The 19,979-nt window shown below is 38.9% G+C and overlaps 1 protein-coding gene across 1 annotated transcript in view; it reads right to left on the reverse strand.

Moving 5' to 3' along the window:
- Positions 1-19,979, reverse strand: part of LOC143023965 (uncharacterized) — a 57,084-nt gene that overhangs the window by 26,654 nt on the left and 10,451 nt on the right. The window contains exons 2-3 of the mRNA XM_076182635.1: positions 17,129-17,301; positions 16,182-16,272 (exon numbers count right to left, since the gene is read on the reverse strand). Of these exons, the coding sequence (XP_076038750.1) occupies positions 16,182-16,272; positions 17,129-17,258 (221 nt within the window). The 5' untranslated portion in view covers positions 17,259-17,301. The remainder of the gene's footprint in view (positions 1-16,181; positions 16,273-17,128; positions 17,302-19,979) is intronic.

The following is a 19,979-nucleotide window of genomic DNA, read 5'->3' on the forward strand; positions in this document are numbered from 1 at the left end:
TACTAGTCATTTCCCAATCATTACTCTTTAAAAGGCCTTGTTCATCAAAATACTTAATTGTTTTACCTGTAGTTTCAGACAACAGTTGTGCAGCTAAGTGAATATTCATTCTTCGATGACCTTGTACATCAATGTGTTTGTCGCCAAGTCGGAATGTTGTTTTTAAGTCTTTTACACTCATTTTGATTATCTCACAAATGCAAGAATTGGTCTCATTTTTGCATCCATTTTTACCATCCAATTTGAATCCAGAATCTAAAAGATTGTTTCTAATTAGTTTTATGAGATGTGGAGCATCAGCAAAAACAAAAATTTCCCTGTCACTAGAAGCTGGATTTGTGAAGCTATGGTTATCAATGGTGACATCAAGTGTTTGTAAGAGTTTAAGATTTGTTGATCCCATATCCGATACCACAGCAACAACTAAAAATCCAGCTTCTTCCACCTTAACAATAATGTCATATAGTATGTACTTAGTCATATTAGTGTCAAAGTCGTAGTATACTGGCTGTTTCCAAGGGCTTGTCAGTCTCCTTAACATAGCACACTGTAGTCTCTTTTTAGGTTCATATATTACATCAGTGCCTTTTTCGTATGTCCAGTCTGATGCAACACTTGTCTCATCAAAAGATAGTATACCAAGGCGCTCAATATCTGACATTTTTTCTGTTTTTTCGGTTCAAAAGCTGAATTACTGCTAATAACACACCAGGTTGTAAGTCCAGCTTTGCTATATATATAACGGAAAGGTTGTTTGATATTTGTAGACTTTAAAAAATGCCACTGGAGTCGTTTTTACTCAAATGAACTACAGTCGGCACTGCCAAAGCTCAGTGTGATAACCTCTTTAGTGGTGGTTGGGGACGAATTTAGCGGTCCGAAAGGGGGGCCTGGTCATATATATAACCGCCCCCCTACTCCCTATGCCCTTAGGATATAACAAACCCCTCCCCAGCCCCGTTTATTTTTTGTATAATATCGCCCATTCTTGTACAAGAACAAAATCCGTGGTGCGTCGCAGTGTTTTACAGGCAACGGTGTCGCCAATAGTGGTTGCACTGACTTCACAACTCATCGGTTAACCCAGATGAGCGGCCATATTGCAGATATTGGAATGTAAACAAACAGATCTGACGTGTATGTTACAGGCAAAGCTTTTTGGTTACAAATACATCTGTCATGGCAAAAAGGAATTTTTCTAAAGTAAAATTGAAAGACACTTTAGATAGATATTGTGATGGGCTTAACAAGGAGGAGAGGGCGAGGTATGAGAAGAAATTAGCACTTATTTGTGGGGTACATCCGTATGAAATAGATGATGCAGCATGGTCTGTCGATGATTCATTGCTACCTGCAATTACCTACCCGGACACAGTGAACTATTTGGTGTTTTCACAGAGTCCTTACACATCTGAGGATTTGAAGAACTTCAAAGCACTTGATGCGTACAACCAGTTTGTGAGTGGTTGGGTCAGGGATACGACAACATGCATTTTAAACAACAGATGCCTGGTCAAAGCAAAGGTGAGGCAATTACTCTTAATTAAGTTTCATGAGAATTTTAGTTAGGCTTAAGTTCAGTTTACATAGCCAGGACTGGTACGAGTTAGATCTATAAACCAAATCAGGTGACTAATGTTGGCAATGTATATGCTAGGATCATTGTCTAATTGCAGGCTTAGGCAACATATTTAACCAACCAACCTGTTAAAATCTACTTTTAATAGACAAATAGTAAAAGTACTTTAATTTAATTTCAGATAGATAAAAAATATCTTCTTGTTAATCATTTGGGCTAATTCTGAATTTTAACTTCCTGAATTTTTTTTTATTTTTTTATCTATTATTATTATAAGTGCATGTGAAGTATGTAATTCTAGGTGCCTAACATAAAAGCAACTTGGCTTAAACAATAAAAGTAACTATTTGATTGTTATTAGGACTAGTAATAGATATTACATGAAATATTTTCAAGCCTGAAGCTCTGTAAAAAGATGATACAATTATACATGGTAATATATTGTATTAGTGTTATGAAAAATATCACATATTGAGCTATATAAAAAACTTATCAAGTCTAAGATATTGCAGTCTTAATCTATATACATAACCGAAACTGTATATATTTTTTCTAGATATAAAAAGGTTTAAGATTTAACAATGCGTATACATTTATTTTAAGCACAATTTTATCTTTTTAGGATATGTGCCCCGTGGGGCTACAGGGAGAAGGATGCCTAGTCCCTTTCTTCTCGCCTCTTACGATCCAAGTGGGATACTTGCAGGGATGACCCGTCATCCAGGAGGTGCTCAGATGAGAGGGAGGGTGGGAGGGGTGTGGAGTGTATTTAGGGATGAAATGGGTGGGAGTGTTTTTATGCCTTTCCCTTTTTGGCAACCTCCCTTGGAAGGGGGAAAAAGCCTTGGTATATGTATGTATGTATGTACAATTTTATCTGGAGTATGAAAATTGAATCTTACAGAAAATAATATGACAATCTAATCAGCCTTTAAACACATACTTGTCTGGTATTTATTAGATCCAGTTGTCATAAATATTGATATTTTGATTTAACGTAATTTTGATGTATTAACAATCAAATTATTCTTATTTCAACTGCCAAACAATCTGATTTCTTTACTAATTTCAAATAACCTAATTATTCACTGAAACTGGAACTAATACCCCTACAGAAATTTAAATGTTTTTATCTTTTCTAGGTACTGTATTGCATTCTTAGAGGCTCAGGGAGAAGCCACTACTTCCATGGTTTATTGCAGACAAGGGTGTATTTTGGCAGCACACTACGCGTATGGCTGGTCTTGGAGAAAGCTGTACACATGTCGCTGCACTACTTTTTTCTGTGGAACCAAACCAACAATAAAGTTAAGGGACTCTAGGACTGTTACACAGTCAAAATCCTTTTGGCTACTGCCTGCTTCTTTGAAAGGTGTGTCGTACAAACAATGCAAAGACATTGACTTTACTTCTGCAAAGACTATGAAGAAGAAACTAGATAGGAACAGACAGCTGTTTGGAATCAGATATTCCCAGCCCTTGTGTTAATAAAAAGTATATCAAAAACCAAATACCAGATCCTACAGATATTGAACTGGCATCATTTTTTTTAAATCATTGTCTTGCACAAGCACGAAACCAGCACTGTTATCTTTATGTGAACCATGCTGTGAACAGTTTGCTCCAAAATCAGTTAGTTTAGATTTCCCCACTGTTCTAACAGAACAGAGAAGAATCAGCAATTCAACTGTCATATGATGAGCTTTTAAATAAGTGCAGAAGTATTAACTTGACAATGACTGAGGACCAAGCAACAGCTGTTGAGAGAGAAACTCGAGAACAGGCTAGTTCTAAACTGTGGTTTAGATTTCGAAGTGGGAGAATAACAGCTTCTAAAATGAAAAGTGTATGTGTGACTGATCCTGCTTCTCCATCAGAGCCTTATAATAGGAATAAGCTATCCTGAAAGCTGTAAATTCTTTTCCAAAGCTACACAGTGGGGATGTGAGCATGAGAAAGATGCAAAGGATATATTTCTTGAACAATTGAAACAGCTTCATGAAAATGTAAAATATGAACAAACTGTTTTTTATCAGTACAACAGTTCCACATATTGTTGCTTCACCTGATGGCATTATTACATGTGAAGAATTAGAACAGAACACGAAAATCTCGGAAACCTGCATGGACCCGAGAAAGTTAACGATAATCGAGGCCCTTTATATCAAGGATAAAAACCCTAACTTGAATATACAGGCACTTGATTTATTAGTGCTACCCAGTATGAGAACACAGGGTAGGCCAGAAGCATGAGGAGATAATTTATGCATAATTTTCAAACTATCATGTGATCTCCCCTAGTCTTATAATTTCGCGTGGTCAAATATTGCACTTTGATGACATTTGACACACTCCCTGAAGAAGGCTCAGTTGAGCCGAAATCCGGATCGGAAAATATGTCCACCTACGCACGAGTTCTACAGAATTTAGACCCTGCTACACAGCGATTAGTGAGATCTTTAGAAAGTTTCTCCAAGAAAATTATTAATGCAGAACACAGCATCACTTTCAACAAAATTTGTGTATTAGAAAACTTTCTGCCTGTATATATTATTTTTCATATAATTTTTTTTATTTACTGGACTTGTTTTATTTTTAGATTAAAATGTCAAACTTACTCATGTCTATTTACACTGTTAATGCAAAATATTTGTTGTTCCTTTGTGCTTCCTGATAAAATATGGATCAGGCATAGTAATAATAATAATAATAATAATAATAATAATAATAAAAAAAAAAAAATAAAAAAAAAAAAAAAATCTTTTACTGCATTCGAATCTTCATGCCTACCGAAACACATGCGATTGCTACTCGTCAGTTGTAACCATAACATGCTGCTAGCATGTCTATACTTAAATTTGCTCCTTAAGTCTTTAGTGATTTCTAGTTAACAGTCTGAAAATGTTCTTCATTAATTAATATTAGCAGGCCACATGATGTATGCATGCATGTATATCAACTGTGCTCAAATATCTATGCATATTTCCTATAAATCATGATTGTTATATCATACTCGAATGAACTACACACCAGAACGGGATGTGTAACTTACATCACCCAGCTGGAAGCGATGACTGATATGGCAGCGGGACCTGTGTGCGCGCGTTCTAGAACGTTCGGGTGAAAGCTCTCATGGCCACTAGTAGCCAGCAAGGATGCGTGCATCAGGAAAAATGGATGCATCCTTGCTGGCACTGCGTTTATGCTGTGTTGCATGTCCGCAAACTGCGTCGTGTGAAAGGTCCCATTGAACTCCATTGAAAGTTAAAATGCGGCGCATACATACATACATACATATACCAAGGCTTTTTGCCCCTTCCAAGGGAGGTAGCCAAAAAGGGAAAGGCATAAAAACACTCCCACCCATTTCATCCCCAAATACACTCCACACCCCTCCCACCCTTCCTCTCATCTGAGCACCTCCTGGATGACGGGTCATCCCTGCACCCCGCCCACCGCCCTGGGTCAGAAGCAGTGTCGCACTTACGTTAAATGCGGCGCACTTACGTTAAACCTAATAAATGATTGATGTGGTCCCCTCGAGTATCCCTGCACCTACAACCACAGTAAGATGGACAATAAGTAAACAAACATACAAAATGTATTAATATACATTCCCTGAATAAAATAACCTAGCATGTAGCACTTTGTCACTTTGCCTACTTCCGAATCTTTGTTTATATGCTCATACATGTATGTCTCTCAATGGATCCTCGTTTAGCGATGAAATCGCTTAACGACGTTGTCTTCTGAACGATACTCCGTTGTTAAACGAGGACTGGCTGTATATACATTGTTTGCCAAGATATTGCTGTTTATTTAACATACTAAAAATGTCCTCAAATAGCACTCGCACCCTGTAGTAATGCATTAAGAAATCGTGAAGTAAACGAATTATTGGAAGAAATCATAGATATAAATTTTGGACTACCGAGCTGTACTTAGGGAATCGATTACTTTGCGTAAGAGTAATGAGCAAACAATTAGAGAACTGAGTGGCCTAAAGAGCAAAACGAATGAAAAATGAGGACAAAAATAAAAATGAAGAACTGAAAAAGGAGGTCAAAGAGCAATTACAGGTAGTGACCGGAAAGGTGGAATAGTCATTTAAAGAAACAGACCTCATTGAAATAAAAAAAATCAATGTAAACACATACATATACCAAAGGCTTTTTCCCCCTTACAAAAAGAAAAAGAAAAAAAGGGATAGAAATCACTCCCACCCATTTCATTTCCCATATATTCCACTCCCTTCCACCCTCCTATCTTGGCACCTCCTGGATGACGGGTCATCCCTGCATCCTGTCCACTGCCCTGGGTCAGAAGCAGTGTCGCAAGACACAGCAAGGCCAATTCATTATTTCGGCGACACCCCGTCTCCGTCCCCTCATGTACATACATTCATATACCAAGGCTTTTTCCCCCTTACAAGGGAGGTAGCCAAAAAGGGAAAGGCATAAAAACACTCCCACCCATTTCATCCCTACATACACTCCACACCCCTCCCACCCTCCCTCTCATCTGAGCACCTCCTGGATGACGGGTCATCCCTGCACCCTGCCCACCGCCCTGGGTCAGAAGCAGTGTCGCAAGACACAGCACATCCACAGCAAGGCCGCTTCATTTAATTGGCGACCCCCCCTCTCCGTCCCCCCTTGCATATAAGGAGAGGACGGGGAGAAAATCCCTTCGGGCTGCGTCAAAATTTACTCACACATACTACCCCACCCCCCACCCCCCTGCCCATTCCTCCTCATGCAATCACAACATCATCCATATACAACCATTCTCCACTCACCTCTGTCTTCCGTCCTCTCCCTTCCTTCCTCAACAGACATTCCCCTCTTCCCCAAAGCCCCCTTCACCCCATCCATCCACCTCATCCTAGGACGTCCCCTCATGTTCACTCCCTCCACATCTGCCTTCCATACCTCTTTTACTAGTCTTTCTTCACTCATTCTTTCCATGTGTCCAAACCATCCTAATATTCTTTCATCAACCCTATCTCCCAAATCCTTTTTCACCCCTGTTCTCCTCCTCACCTCCTCATTTCTCACTCTATCCAGCCTAGTAACCCCCACCATACTTCTCAGACACCTCATCTCAAACACATTCAAACTCCTTCTCTCTTCTTCTCTTATGTTCCACGTTTCTGCCCCATACAGTGCTGTTGGCACAATCACTCCTTCATACAGTCTCCTCTTCGCATCCATTCCCAAATGTCTATTCCTCATTACACTCTTTAATCCACCAAGGCATTTACTCCCTTCTCTCAATCTACATTCTACCTCCACCTTCACTCCACCTTTTCCTGCTACACTTGCACCCAAGTATCTAAAACTATCCACTTCCTCCAGTCGCTCTCCCTTAATGTTCACTTCCAGTCTACTGCCACCTTCACCCCTTGTACATCTCATCACCTTACTTTTACCTACATTTATCTTTAGCTTTCTTCTATCACATACTCTCCCAAACTCTGCCACCAACTTCCTCAATCCCTCCTCTGACCCTGCCACAAGCGCAGTGTCGTCCGCAAACAACAGCTGGCTCACCTCCCACTTTTCTCCATTTTCTTTAACCATCTCCAATCCCTGACCCACTACCCTAGCATTCACCTCTCGCACCACCCTATCCATGTATAAGTTGAACAGCCAGGGCGACATAACGCATCCTTGACGAAGTCCCACCTTTACCTCAAACCACTCACTCTCTCCATTTCTAATCCTGACACAAGCTCTACTACTCTCATAAAAACTCTTGACAGCTCCTAGAAGCTTTCCTCCTATCCCATAAATCTGCATAACCTCCCACAGTGCCTTTCTGTCTACCCTATCATAAGCCTTTTCCAGATCCATAAAAGCCCAAAAAACATCCTTCCCCTTTCCTATAGCTTTCTCACATATCTGTCTTACCACAAAGAAAGGAAAGGAAAAGATGGGGAGAAATCCCTTCGGGATGCATCAAAAATTTTTTCATACATACTTCCTCACCCCCCATCCCCCACCCACTCCCCCTCATGCATCACAGCCTCATCTATACACAACCCTTCTCCATTCACCCTTATCTTCTGTCCTCTCCCTTCCTCTACAGACATTCCTCTCTTTTGTAAAGCCCCTTTCACCCCAGTGGTGTAGCTAGTGCTTTTGCCGCCCGGGGCTGCCCTCATGTTTGCCGGCCCTTCTCACAAGGAATTCAACAAATGCACATTAACTTCTTAAAGGATATATATGTGTGTGTGTGTTTGATTGACAGTTGATGTTAATATATCCTTTAAACTGTCACACTTCATTATGCTTAATAATGTAGAAAAAACTGACATCTATGAGAGACTGATTAACGTAATTTTATATCAATCATAAAAGGACCAAAAATGCCGTGCGGGGTGGACCACCCATACTGCCCCCCCTTAGCTACGCCACTGTTTCACCCCATCCATCCATCTCATCCTAGGACGCCCCCTCATATTCACTCCTTCCACCTCCGCCTTCCACACTTCTTTTACTAATCTTTCTTCACTCATTCTTTCCATGTGTCCAAACCATCCTAATACTCTTTCATCAATTCTATCTCCCAGCTCCCTTTCCACCCCTGTTCTCCTCCTCACCTCCTCCATGGAAACACAAACAGGAAAATAAAAAAATACATTTTAGAGAAATAGTACAAAAGCAGATGGAGGAAAATACAAAAGAAACAGTTATGAAAGTAATTAAAGAAAAGGAAAATTGGGTGAGAAATACAGTTGACAAAGGTAAGTGCATTGTGGTCCATGGTATCAAGGAAAAACATATATAAATACCAGAGAGAAAAGGAGAAGGAAATAGCTAAGGAAATTTTGAAAGAAATACATGACAATGGAAAACTTTTGATAAGGAAATTGACAAGATCCACATAGAACTCAAATGGTAGTGAGGAGATATTATTGAAAGCGGTTAAATTGGCAAACAGCGTGAAATTCAAACATATATGAATAAAAAAAAAAATGAGTGATGAGGAAAAAGAGAAAGACAAAGCTCTCAGAATTGAAGCCAATGACAGAAATGAGAAAAGAACAGACGGAAAAAACAAGATTTTTTTTTTTTTTTTAGAGTACTGGACTTAAGACTGAAAAAATGGTACATCAAAAAAATGGAAACTTAAACCAAAATAGAGAAGAAAATATGAAACTAAAAGTGGCATACACACATATTGATGGCATGATCTCTGGAATTAATGAACTAAATGATTATCTAGAAATAGAGAAACCTGGCATTATGGGAACTGTGGAGACAAAACTGAAAGGACCTCTATCAACAAGTATAGTGGAACAAGGTCTATACAACCACTGGGCAAAAAATAGAACAGGCAGGAAGGAAGATGTCATGATATTGACCAAAAAGGGTCTAAATGTGACAAAGATTAATGAAGGCAAAGGTAATGTACAATTAATTATGATTAAAATTGTAAACAAAAAGATGAAAAGCAGAAACTTTGTAGCAGTGTTTGTACCACCAAAACACAGGCTTGGTCTGATAGCGATCATTCCAAATTATTGGAAGACACAATGAATGTGCTAAACGAGTTACTGAAAGAGGGTGGTAACATAGTAATCATGAGCAATTTTAATGCAAAGGATATAATCTGGGAAGAAATGATAGTAAAAGAGGGAGAAGAACTTTGGAGCAACATTCTACTGGATTTGACCATTAAATACAACTTAATACAATGCATACATACCATATTTTTCGGACTAAAGCCCGCACTGTTATATGACCCGCAGGCCCTTACACCTTAGTGAAAATCCACACAAGACCCGCACCGCTGTATGACCCGCAGTCATATGGCGTTCGTGGCAGTGTAGATCCGACAATGTATACTACCCATGCATGGGTGGCCACAGGCACAGCTCAGGCGGTTGTTGTTACGGCCGGCCGTTGACGTGGTGATCAAAGTAATTTCAAAGCTGAGGCTTTTTCTAAATTTTCTGTTTCATCAATGCTTAGGTGATTTATAAAAAATATATGTTTTCCGATATTGGCAGGTTTCTTGGTGATATCTTGCTTTTCAGGATTCATCACACATCAAAGGCTGACACGTACGTACACAACCTCACAATTTGGTTTCTGAAGCTGCCACTAGATGTAGTGGTAGCTTCGATGAAAGAGGGGTGATCTCCAAAGTGTGCAACTGATCTTACGATGCCTTTGGGATGGGTCGAAGACGCGGCATTGCGATTCATGATCATGATACCAACATTCCTCCAGTCCTATTTATTTCTGATTGTGATGAGAATGAAGAATAACCAACAAATTACATTTCAATATATTTTATTGCACTTATATATATACTACAAAGAACCTTAATAAATTTGTGTAAATAATGCCATAAAACCCTGTTTGATTGTTTACCGGTAATTAATCAATCAATTGGTTTATAAATGCCATACAAAGACTGGTAATTAATTATCAAACCAAACAATTTCCAATGGTTAGTTTTCAATAGAACAGAACAATAATAGAGCACATTACTGAACTGTTATGAACAGTCAATGGAGCACATCATTATTAGAAAAAAAAAAAAAAAAAAACCAGTCAGTGATCACAGACGACAGAGTCAATGTTTATGAAGGTGTATCATCGCTCATGAAGCCATCGAATTCCTCATCCTCTGTATCGTCATGGAAGAGGTTGTGGTATAAATCGGCCAATTCTGATGCAGTGACCTCATCCGTTTCCATTTCGGATTCGTCCGATTCCTTTTCCGAGTTGTAGCATGCATCGAACATTGCAGGATGGCACGTTTCTGATTTACGGAAACCGTTCTGAATAGTAGATTCTTTAATTTTCTTCCATGCTTGAACGACCCACATGTAATGCACAAATTTAGCGTTAAGGAATCAGGTACAGTTTGTAATTTGTAATTGCGAAAATGGCCGCCTGCTTGTTTTTGTTTGATCACGACACACCATGTTGGTGTTGGTACCTGTCAGTGTTGTATTGTATGTTCATGCTGTTTAGTTAGGCCTGTTTTATTTGTGATAATGCCTTTATTAATACCAAGAGCATGTACAGCGGGTAAGATACTGACAAATCCTACCTTCTCTTTGTCGTTTGTCTCGATCGTGCGCGCTGTATTATGACATTAATCAACTTTCATATGACGAACCCGGTCGGTCCCCCCGCAAATCCCCGATCCGAGAGGGCAGCCAGCTAAACTAATCATTTTTTTTTTTTTTTTTTTTTTTTTGACTGCTTAACCCCTTCCATACGGTGCCGCACACGTAGGCGTCATGGGGAGCGAGTGTATTCGCGAGGCTGCCATATCAGCGTCTTGATTATATTTATTGTAGTCGCCCCTCCATAATGACATTCTTTCTAATTCTTTTGTAATCGCATTTTCTATGGTTATCAAAATTCACGGGTGAAGAGAGAACGTTCGATATAAGCGGTGACTAAATTTTATGATGCGAGTATTATTACGACACGTCGTACGGCTGGCATTGGCTGCTGCCAACGAGATCTAAGTCCATGACGCCTACGTGTGCGGCACCGTATGGAAGGGGTTAAGAGGGCAATTTCTAACCAGAATCCACAGATGACCCGCACCTTTATATCACCCACACCCCCGAATTTTGGCCCCTTTCTGAGGCAAAAAGCCGCCGGTCATACACCGAAAAATACGGTACATACATATACCAAGGCTTTTTCCTCCTTACAAGGGAGGTAGCCAAAAATGAAAAGGCATCAAACCATTACCACCCATTCCATCCCTAAATACACTCCACTCCCCTCCACCCCCCCTCTTACCTTAGCACCTCCTACATGACGGGTCATCCCTGCACCTTGTCCACTGCCCTGGGTCAGAGGCAGTGTCGCATGACACAGCACATCCACAGCAAGGCCGCTTCATTAAATTGGCAAACCCCCCCTCTCCGTCCCCCCATGCAGAAAAGAAGATGGGGAGAAATCCCTTCGGGCTGTGTCAAATTTTGCTCACACATACTACCTCACCCCCCACCCATTCCACCTCAAGCATCACAGCATCATCCGTACACAACCATTCTCCATTCACTCCTGTCTTCTGTCCTCTCCCATCCTTCCTCAACAGACACTCCCCTCTTCCCCAAAGCCCCTTTCACCCCATCCATCCATCTCATCCTAGGAAGCCCCCTCATGTTCACTCCCTCCACATCTACCTTCCATACCTCTTTTTTCTAGTCTTTCTTCACTCATTCTTTCCATGTGTCCAATTCATCCTAATACTCTTTCATCATCCCTATCTCCTAACTCCCTTACCACCCCTGTTCTCCTCCTCACCATCTCATTTCTCACTCTATTCAGCCTAGTAACTCCCATTATACTTCTCAGACACCTCATCTCAAACACATTCAAAATCCTCCTCTCTTATGTTCCATGTTTCTGCCCCATACAGTGCTGTTGGCACAATCACTCCTTCATACAGTCTCCTCTTACCATCAATTCTCAAATGTCTATTCCTCATTACACTTTTATCCACCAAGGCATTTACTCCCTTCTCTCAATCTACATTCTACCTCCACCTCCACTCCACCCTTTCCTGCCACATTTCCACCCAAGTATCTAAAACTATCCACTTCCTCTAGTCGCTCTCCCTTAATGTGTTAAGGAAAATACTAGATATAGACACAATGAGGAACCGTCAGAACTAGACTTAATATCAACTTCTGAACCAGATATCATGAACAAAATGGAGTATAAAACATCAATTGGAAAGAGTGACCATATACTAATAGTTTGAATTAAAAGAACAAAAACAATGTAGGTAGGAATGATAAACAGAGAAGGAAGATTAATATACAGCAAAACTGATTTTGTAAAACTAAGAAAAAAAATCCAAAACACAAACTGGGATAAATTCTCCAAAGAGGAAACAAAGATGGAAGACAAATGGAACATATTCAAAGAAAAGTACAAAGGAAGGAATTGATAAATATGCAACAAAGAAGAAGCAAAAAGAAATCTATATAAATTGTTGGTATAAAAAAAGGTGCAGTGAGGCAGAAGAGACAAAGTCTGGAAAAGATGCAAAAGAGACTAATAAACATCCAAATGGCAAACATATATAAAACTTAGCAATGAATATGTGAATATATGCAGGAAAGAAAAGAGAAATCATGAAAAAGATATCATAGACAAATGTAAGGATTAACCTAAACTCTTTTACAGATATATAAATGACAAATTAAAGGATAAACACAAACTTGTAAAACTGCATGAAGGAGATAAAGAATATATGACACAAAAATGACAGAAGTTATGATCAGACATTTCAGGTCTGTTTTCACAATTGAGAGCTCACATATTTCGGAAGATGGACAGCAAGAAAAATCCCCCAAAATGAAAGAAATAAAGGTAACACAGAAACAAATAAGAGACCAAATAAAAACACCTAGATGTTAGGAAATCTCATGGACTGGATGGAATTGCAAATTGGATACTGAAGAGTGTATAGACGAACTGACAGACAAATTATACAAGATAATAGACTTTTCACTCAAAGAAGCAAAGGTACCGCAAGATTGGAAAGATGCAAACATAGTACCAATATATATATATGAGGAAACAAAGAAGATTGTACAAACTTCAGACTAGTATACCTTACAAGCACAGTAGCAAAAAAGTTATCAGAAACAAATGGACCAAACACTTGAAAGAAAAGAAAATAATAATTCCTAAACAATTTGGCTTTAGAAGTGGAAGACTGTGTACCACAAACTTAATTTGCTTTTACCTAAGATTGAGATAATACAAGAAAGAGATGGCCGGACAGATTGCGCCTTCTTGGACTTGCAGAAGGCAGTTGAAAAAGTACCACACAAAAAATTAACAAGAAAATTGAAATGATAGGAATACAAGGTAAGCTACTGGAATGGATGAGGGATTTATTAAATGGGAGAAAAATGAGTGTGGTACTTAGAGACAAAAATTCGAACTGGGAAGATATGAAGAGTGGCATCCCGCAAGGCTCTGTATTGGCTCCTTTAATGTTTACCATATATATAAATGATATGGATGAGGGGGTGAACTGTTACATGAGCTTCTTTGCTGATGATGGCAAATTACTCAAGAGAGGAAGCACAGAAGAAGATTGCAGATTGCTACGAGAAGACCTGGACAAAATATGGGGATGGAGTCAGATGTGAAACAAATTTCTATATTAAGAAACGTAGAATAATGGAATTTGGAAAAAGCAAAAATAGAATATCGGGTCAATACAAAATTGGAAACGAGGAAGTCAAAAAAGTAGATTCAGAAAGGGGCCTGAGAGTGATCATCAAGTGACCTATACCTGATAAACATGTCAATAAATTAGTTGGAGAGAGTTTTAACTTAAGATCAATGAAAGTGTCCTTCAACTACATGGATGAAGAAATGGTAAAGAAAATAGTGGTTACACTAATAAGACCTAAACTAGAGTATGCTGCAACACTATGGGCACCTAGCACAAAAGAGAACATAAGAAAATTAGAAAGAATCCAAAGAGCAGCAACAAATATGGCACCTACACTATCAAATTTGACATACGAACAAAGATTGGAGAAATTACATCTATCAACACTGGAACAGAGAAGAGAAAGAGTTGATTTGTTGACCATTTACAGAATTATGAAAGGGATGCAAATTCTCGATAGAGACGACTTGTTAAAATGGGACAGATGAGAAACGAGAGGATATGAAAAGAAGCTAAAGAAGGACAGTTACAGAAGAGACCTGAAAAAGAATAGCTTCCCACATAGAGTGACTGATGTCTGCAACAAACTAAACAGAGAAACAGTGAGTGCCAAAACTATACACAATTTTAAGAATGAACTGGATGTGGATAGATACAAGAACGGGTCACTACGAGCATAGCTCTCATCCTGTAAAATACAACTAGGTAAATACATATGCATACAGTATACATGTGATGTGATATGGTTTAATGTCACAAACTCCTCTCTATCGTAAGGCTAGGACGGTGCCTCTCACAGAGGACTTTGTAGCATGGAATGTCATGAACCATGCCCTTGGTTCAACTTCGCCAGTGGCAAGGTTTGAACCGCCATCTTCTCTACATTCACCGTAAGTAACAATGCCCTAATCTGCTCAGGCAGTGAGCATATATACATGCACATATATATGTTTATATATGTACATCCCATGCACAAACACCCATGTACACTGGTATGCAGAACATGTTTAATCCCATATTCATTCCTATCCCCTGATTAATGCAAGACTATGAATAAAGATTCAAATTAGTGTAGTTCAAATTAACTACTATAAAATAATTTACTTCTTTTAAGAATTTGATAATTTGTTCCACTGCAGTATGTTCATTTAAATTTTCTACCAAGGTTTGTCTGATAGCTAATTTGTCCTGTGTTGGTTTTCTTAGAAAAGGCATTCTACTAAAATATGTTTTACCGACTGGTCAACATGACAAGAACACCACTGAGGAACCTGCCTCTGCCCCACTCGTCATCAGGTACTTACGAGTTGCAAAAAGTGAGGTTGATTCGCAACCTAGTTAAAATAATGCTAGACCTCCTGTTTGTTGGGTAGTAGAGCCATAGTCTTATATTCTTTAATTTAAAATTACTCGTCAAATTAGACCAGTGGTCTTTCCACTGGTCTCTGCAACAAGATTTAACAACATTTTTAAAATCTGGAATGGGGATTCCCATGCTGGAACAGTGGTCAAGCCTATTTGCTGCCTTGGCTGCTACATCAGCATGTTCATTACCAGCAATTTCAATATGGGACAGAACCCAACAAAATTTTACATTTATTAATTTTCTACTGATTAATAGGCAAGTCCAATTTTAACTTCTTGGACCAGATAATGAGATGGAAACAACTTCCCTAAAGATGACAAGAGACTCATCGAGTCAGTGTATACAACATAACTTGTACCATGGGGGCAGTTAGAAAATGCATATATTTAAGGGAGGATGCTACAGGTAATTTATTTTTAATTACAATGTTTGGCATCACCCCAGAGCAGCCTACTCCATCAGGGGTTTCTGATCCATCTGTATATATGCTGATGGCATTCGAGTGCTCAGATACACGTTCATGAAAGTTTGTCTTGAGCTGGGCATCTGAATATTTTTTCAGTAGATTTAAAGTACCATTCCTCATCATGATGATGGTGATATGGTTTAATGTCGCAAACTCCCCCCTATCGGAAGGCTAGGGCGGTGCCCCTTACAGAGGGGTTTGTAGCATGGAATTTAATGAACTATGCCCTTGGTTCAACTTCGCTGGTGGCAGGATTCAAATCGCCATCCCCTTGACCTTCGCCTCAAGTAATGACGCCCTAACCCACTCACCCAGTGAGCTTCCTCCATTCCTCATAGACTTTCTCAAAGAAAGTCGATAGACGAAACGTCAGGAATAAAAGCTTCACCTCCAGTCCATGTTTCCTTTACTGTGTCTATACAACTTGTTCACATGGATTTTCAGCAATGAAAAGTTAAGCTTAAAATTGGTTTACAACCATTCCTTTTTTGCTCAGCAGTTAAGCTCCAAAAACTTTTTGTGGTGCAGTTACATAAAAATGGTGCAAGTAAATACTGGAAAGAAAGACTACATGAAAGTTATACCTTCTGTTTCCTCTTCCAAGTTCTGCTTCACTTTGAATATCTGAGCAATATTCTGCCTTCTTTGCCATTGCTCGAGCTTGACCATACTCAGCTGAAATGCAAAAAGGAGTTTTAGTAACGAGATATTTTTGTGAAAAATAACACAGTGTAAGCTAACATATCTGTTAACTTTACTAATAATAACATATGTCAGATATACTGTACTATAAACATACCACCTAATTTGTTCATTAGTATCAGAACAGTTCTACAGCATACATCCATACACATTAAGATGGTAAATACAATAGTACTCAGTTTTCAGCCATCAACTAAAATCCAACATATCTTCTGGTCTTATGACTTCTGATCTAAAATAAGTAATCACTTCTGCTACAGCTAGAAACTAGAGTGTGTAGTCTGTGTCACAGTACTCTTCTTGGAACTGGAATATGTTGAGGCCAGCCAGGTGACCATGTTTGTGTGTCGTGTATAGGCAATTCCTTCTTGACAACAAAGGAAATTCACTTATCTTTAGATCACTTTTTCATGGCTATCATATAGTCTAGATGTATCTATACAAATTATACAGTAATGTACTGATACAATATAGTTTCACCTAAATTTGATGGTAGCAGCAATACTACTTAAGTATGTGGGAAAATATTGTCAATTTCCATATTATTATGTTGTCCAGAAGACCTCTGATGTCATTGTTTATTTGGCTATCATGTTTGCCTCTCCACATACTCCTATTTCTAGCTTACTGCTTCCAGCCCATCAAACCAGCCTCACAATAAAAACAAATACAACAGTGCCTATAAGTCACACATTCAAAGCAACCAATTTAAAAAATAACTTATGAATCATTCAATTTGCTATTTTAGCCAACTGAACTATTCAAACTTATTCATATATAGGATATTTAGAAATTAAAGTTACTTACCACATTTACCGAGTACTCTTACATGATACTGTATCCAGCTTCCTTCTGGGGTGACTCCTTGATAGCTCTGTTGAGCTTTGAAGTGTCACAGTATTGTGGCCAATAACATTTCCCATCCAGCAGCCAGGTATCAGGAACCACAGCAATTTCATTTCCTTCCTCAAAGATAATAACTCCAAATTTTGCCATACCTTCCTGCTTTTAAATACAATTGGCTTATAAAAGATACATGAAGGTTCAACATGTACTGTACTGTACAGTAACTGTGCAACACAGTCCTCACTGCTCTACGAACAGTATATTGTATTGGTAGCCCTCACTCTATACTGAACTATGACTCCTCTAAGAAGATTTGATCGCCCTCCTTGGCACCTGATGAGTAATGAGGTACAGTCTAAGTTAGAAATGCAGGATAAGTCAGGGCAGGAATCCCCCTTCAGTACATAAAGCCAGGGTTACTCTATCCATTGAGCTAGGTCAAAACTGTGGTACCAGTACATGGCTGTAGTACACTAGCCTATATAATAATCTCAATATCTCTACTATCAAATTAAATAAAATATGGAAACATTTTATATCAGACAACCATTTTTCAACAGAAGTCGCAGCTCATTGTTGGTGGACTGTGTGAAGTAAGGGAAAAGATGCAAACTTTGGCAAACGAGACTGAAGGGGGAAAAGAATACATTTACATTCAATATCTTTATATAAGCATGTTCTTAGGCTCTTACTTTCATTACTAACAGCATATATACCCAGAGAACTTCACTGCACAGGATATGTGTACAAATCTTCATAAACTTTGTAGATATATGACAAATAAATGTCTGGGTCTCCTTCATATTTCAATATATTCACTACTTTCCCAACCTTATTATTTATAATTATGCCACAGTTAGCTGGGTTCACTTTGATACAAAAGTTCTTAAGGTATAAAACTTTAAACTGTACACAAGGAAAATCACTTAGTATTGGCCAATTACTGTGGACCCCTTTTGCAACTGGATATTTAGAATTCTTCTCTTCAGGTTCATATGCCTTCAATTCATAAATTCTATTAACTATTTGCATGAGAAAACAGTTAGGTTTTCTAAGCAATTTTTTTAGGTATCCAAGATAATTCTCAAAAGGAAAGGCACTGAATTTATCAACTGATCCATGTCTCTTTACATCATCTGGATAGATGGAGAAAGAGGAAAGGGACAAAAGGTAGGGAGGTTCTTAGAGTGAACTCTTTGAATGAAAAGGAAAAGGAGTAGGAGTACGGAAAGAAGCTGAAGGAGGAGTGGGAAGGAGTAAAGGATAGAGTAGAGCTGGGTGTGGAGGAGGATCGGGGATGGTTCAAGGAGGGAGTCATAAAGTGTGCAAGGATGGTGTGTGGAACAAGAAGGACAGGGGGAAATAGAAGAAAGGGTAGTGAATGGTGGGATGAGGAAACAAAGAAGGTTGTAGAAGAGAAGAAGCGAGCTTTCACAGATTGGTTATAAAATAGGACGAGGGAGTCATATGAGAGGTACAAAGAAAAGAAAAGAGTAGTAAAGCAAAAGGTAAAGGTTGCAAAGAGGAGAGCAGATGTGAAATGGGGTAAGAGTATGACAGAAAATTTTGAAAGTAATAAAAAGATGTTTTGGAAAGAAATTAAGAGAGGAAGATGAGGCGAATCAAGTAGGGAAGAAAAGGTAAAAGGTGCAGATGGCGAGATGGTAATGGAAGAGAAGGCAGTAAGGGGAAGATGGGCAGAATATTTTAGGGAGTTGCTAAATATGAAGGAGGATAGGGAAGGAAAGATAGCTGCAGTGGGAAATGCAAAGAAAATGATAGTGATGAGTGAGGAGCATGGAGAAGAAATAAGGAAGGATGAGGTGAAGGCAGTTGTTAAGATGATGAAAGCAGGTAAGGCACATGGTCTGGATGGATGCCATGCAGAATGTCTGAAAAAGGGAGGTACAGTGATGGTGGACTGGTTGGTGAGGTTATTTAATGTTTGCTGGAGAGAGGGTAGAGTGCCGGAGGACTAGAGGAGTGCCTGTATAGTTCCTTTTTACAAGAGAAAAGGGGACAAGTGTGAATGTAGTAGTTTCAGAGGGATTAGCTTGTTAACCCATTTATGCCGCTCGTTCTGTCAACGCAACGTGAAACAAACTACAACATGATGTCGAGCTACACCGATAGAACGGCATGTTGTATCCTGTAGCTGCTTCCCATACTAGTAGACACCCAGAACTCCCAGTGGAAGGTTCACATGATGTCACACGTCTCATCATTTGAGGGGAAAAGCAAGTGAAAGAAGCTCCATTTTCTGAAATACAATGTCTTCATCAAAAAGGAGGTGAGTAAGGAAAACTATCATCGGGGATTTGTTCATATCTATTTCATAAGAATCTTCTATGTTTCTTTTCATGACAGAACACTTTTGAACCATATTTTCTTTGATAGTATGCTGATGGCAGTTGTGTAAAAACTTTATAAAGAAAAAGTTGTGCTAACGCAACCATCGGCACCGGCCTCTTCATTGAAGTAGTTATTTTGTAACGCATATTTTTTTTTGCGCATATAATTGCAGTGAATGAATACATCTGTGTAGCCTAACTTGTTTGTTGAAAGCATACATATTGTCTACAAACATTTTACGATATATAAATTCCATTATTATTTTTTTTTTCAGAAAAATGAATTTGAACGAGATCTTAGACGAGCTAGAGAGACCTACTATGTCTGACGAGAGTGAAATTAGTGATGAAGATGAATCCAGTGGAATGGTAAAACAAACTGAAACACATGACGTTTACATCATGCCTGCAAATGATGGTGATGTGACAGATGAAGATTCTGGCGAAGAAGAAAGCGTGGATATCTCTAATCTTCCCGGAACA

The sequence above is a fragment of the Oratosquilla oratoria genome, unplaced genomic scaffold (assembly GCF_046742065.1).
Source record: "Oratosquilla oratoria isolate Oo_2021 unplaced genomic scaffold, ASM4674206v1 SCAFFOLD73, whole genome shotgun sequence".
NCBI classification, from domain to species: domain Eukaryota; kingdom Metazoa; phylum Arthropoda; class Malacostraca; order Stomatopoda; family Squillidae; genus Oratosquilla; species Oratosquilla oratoria.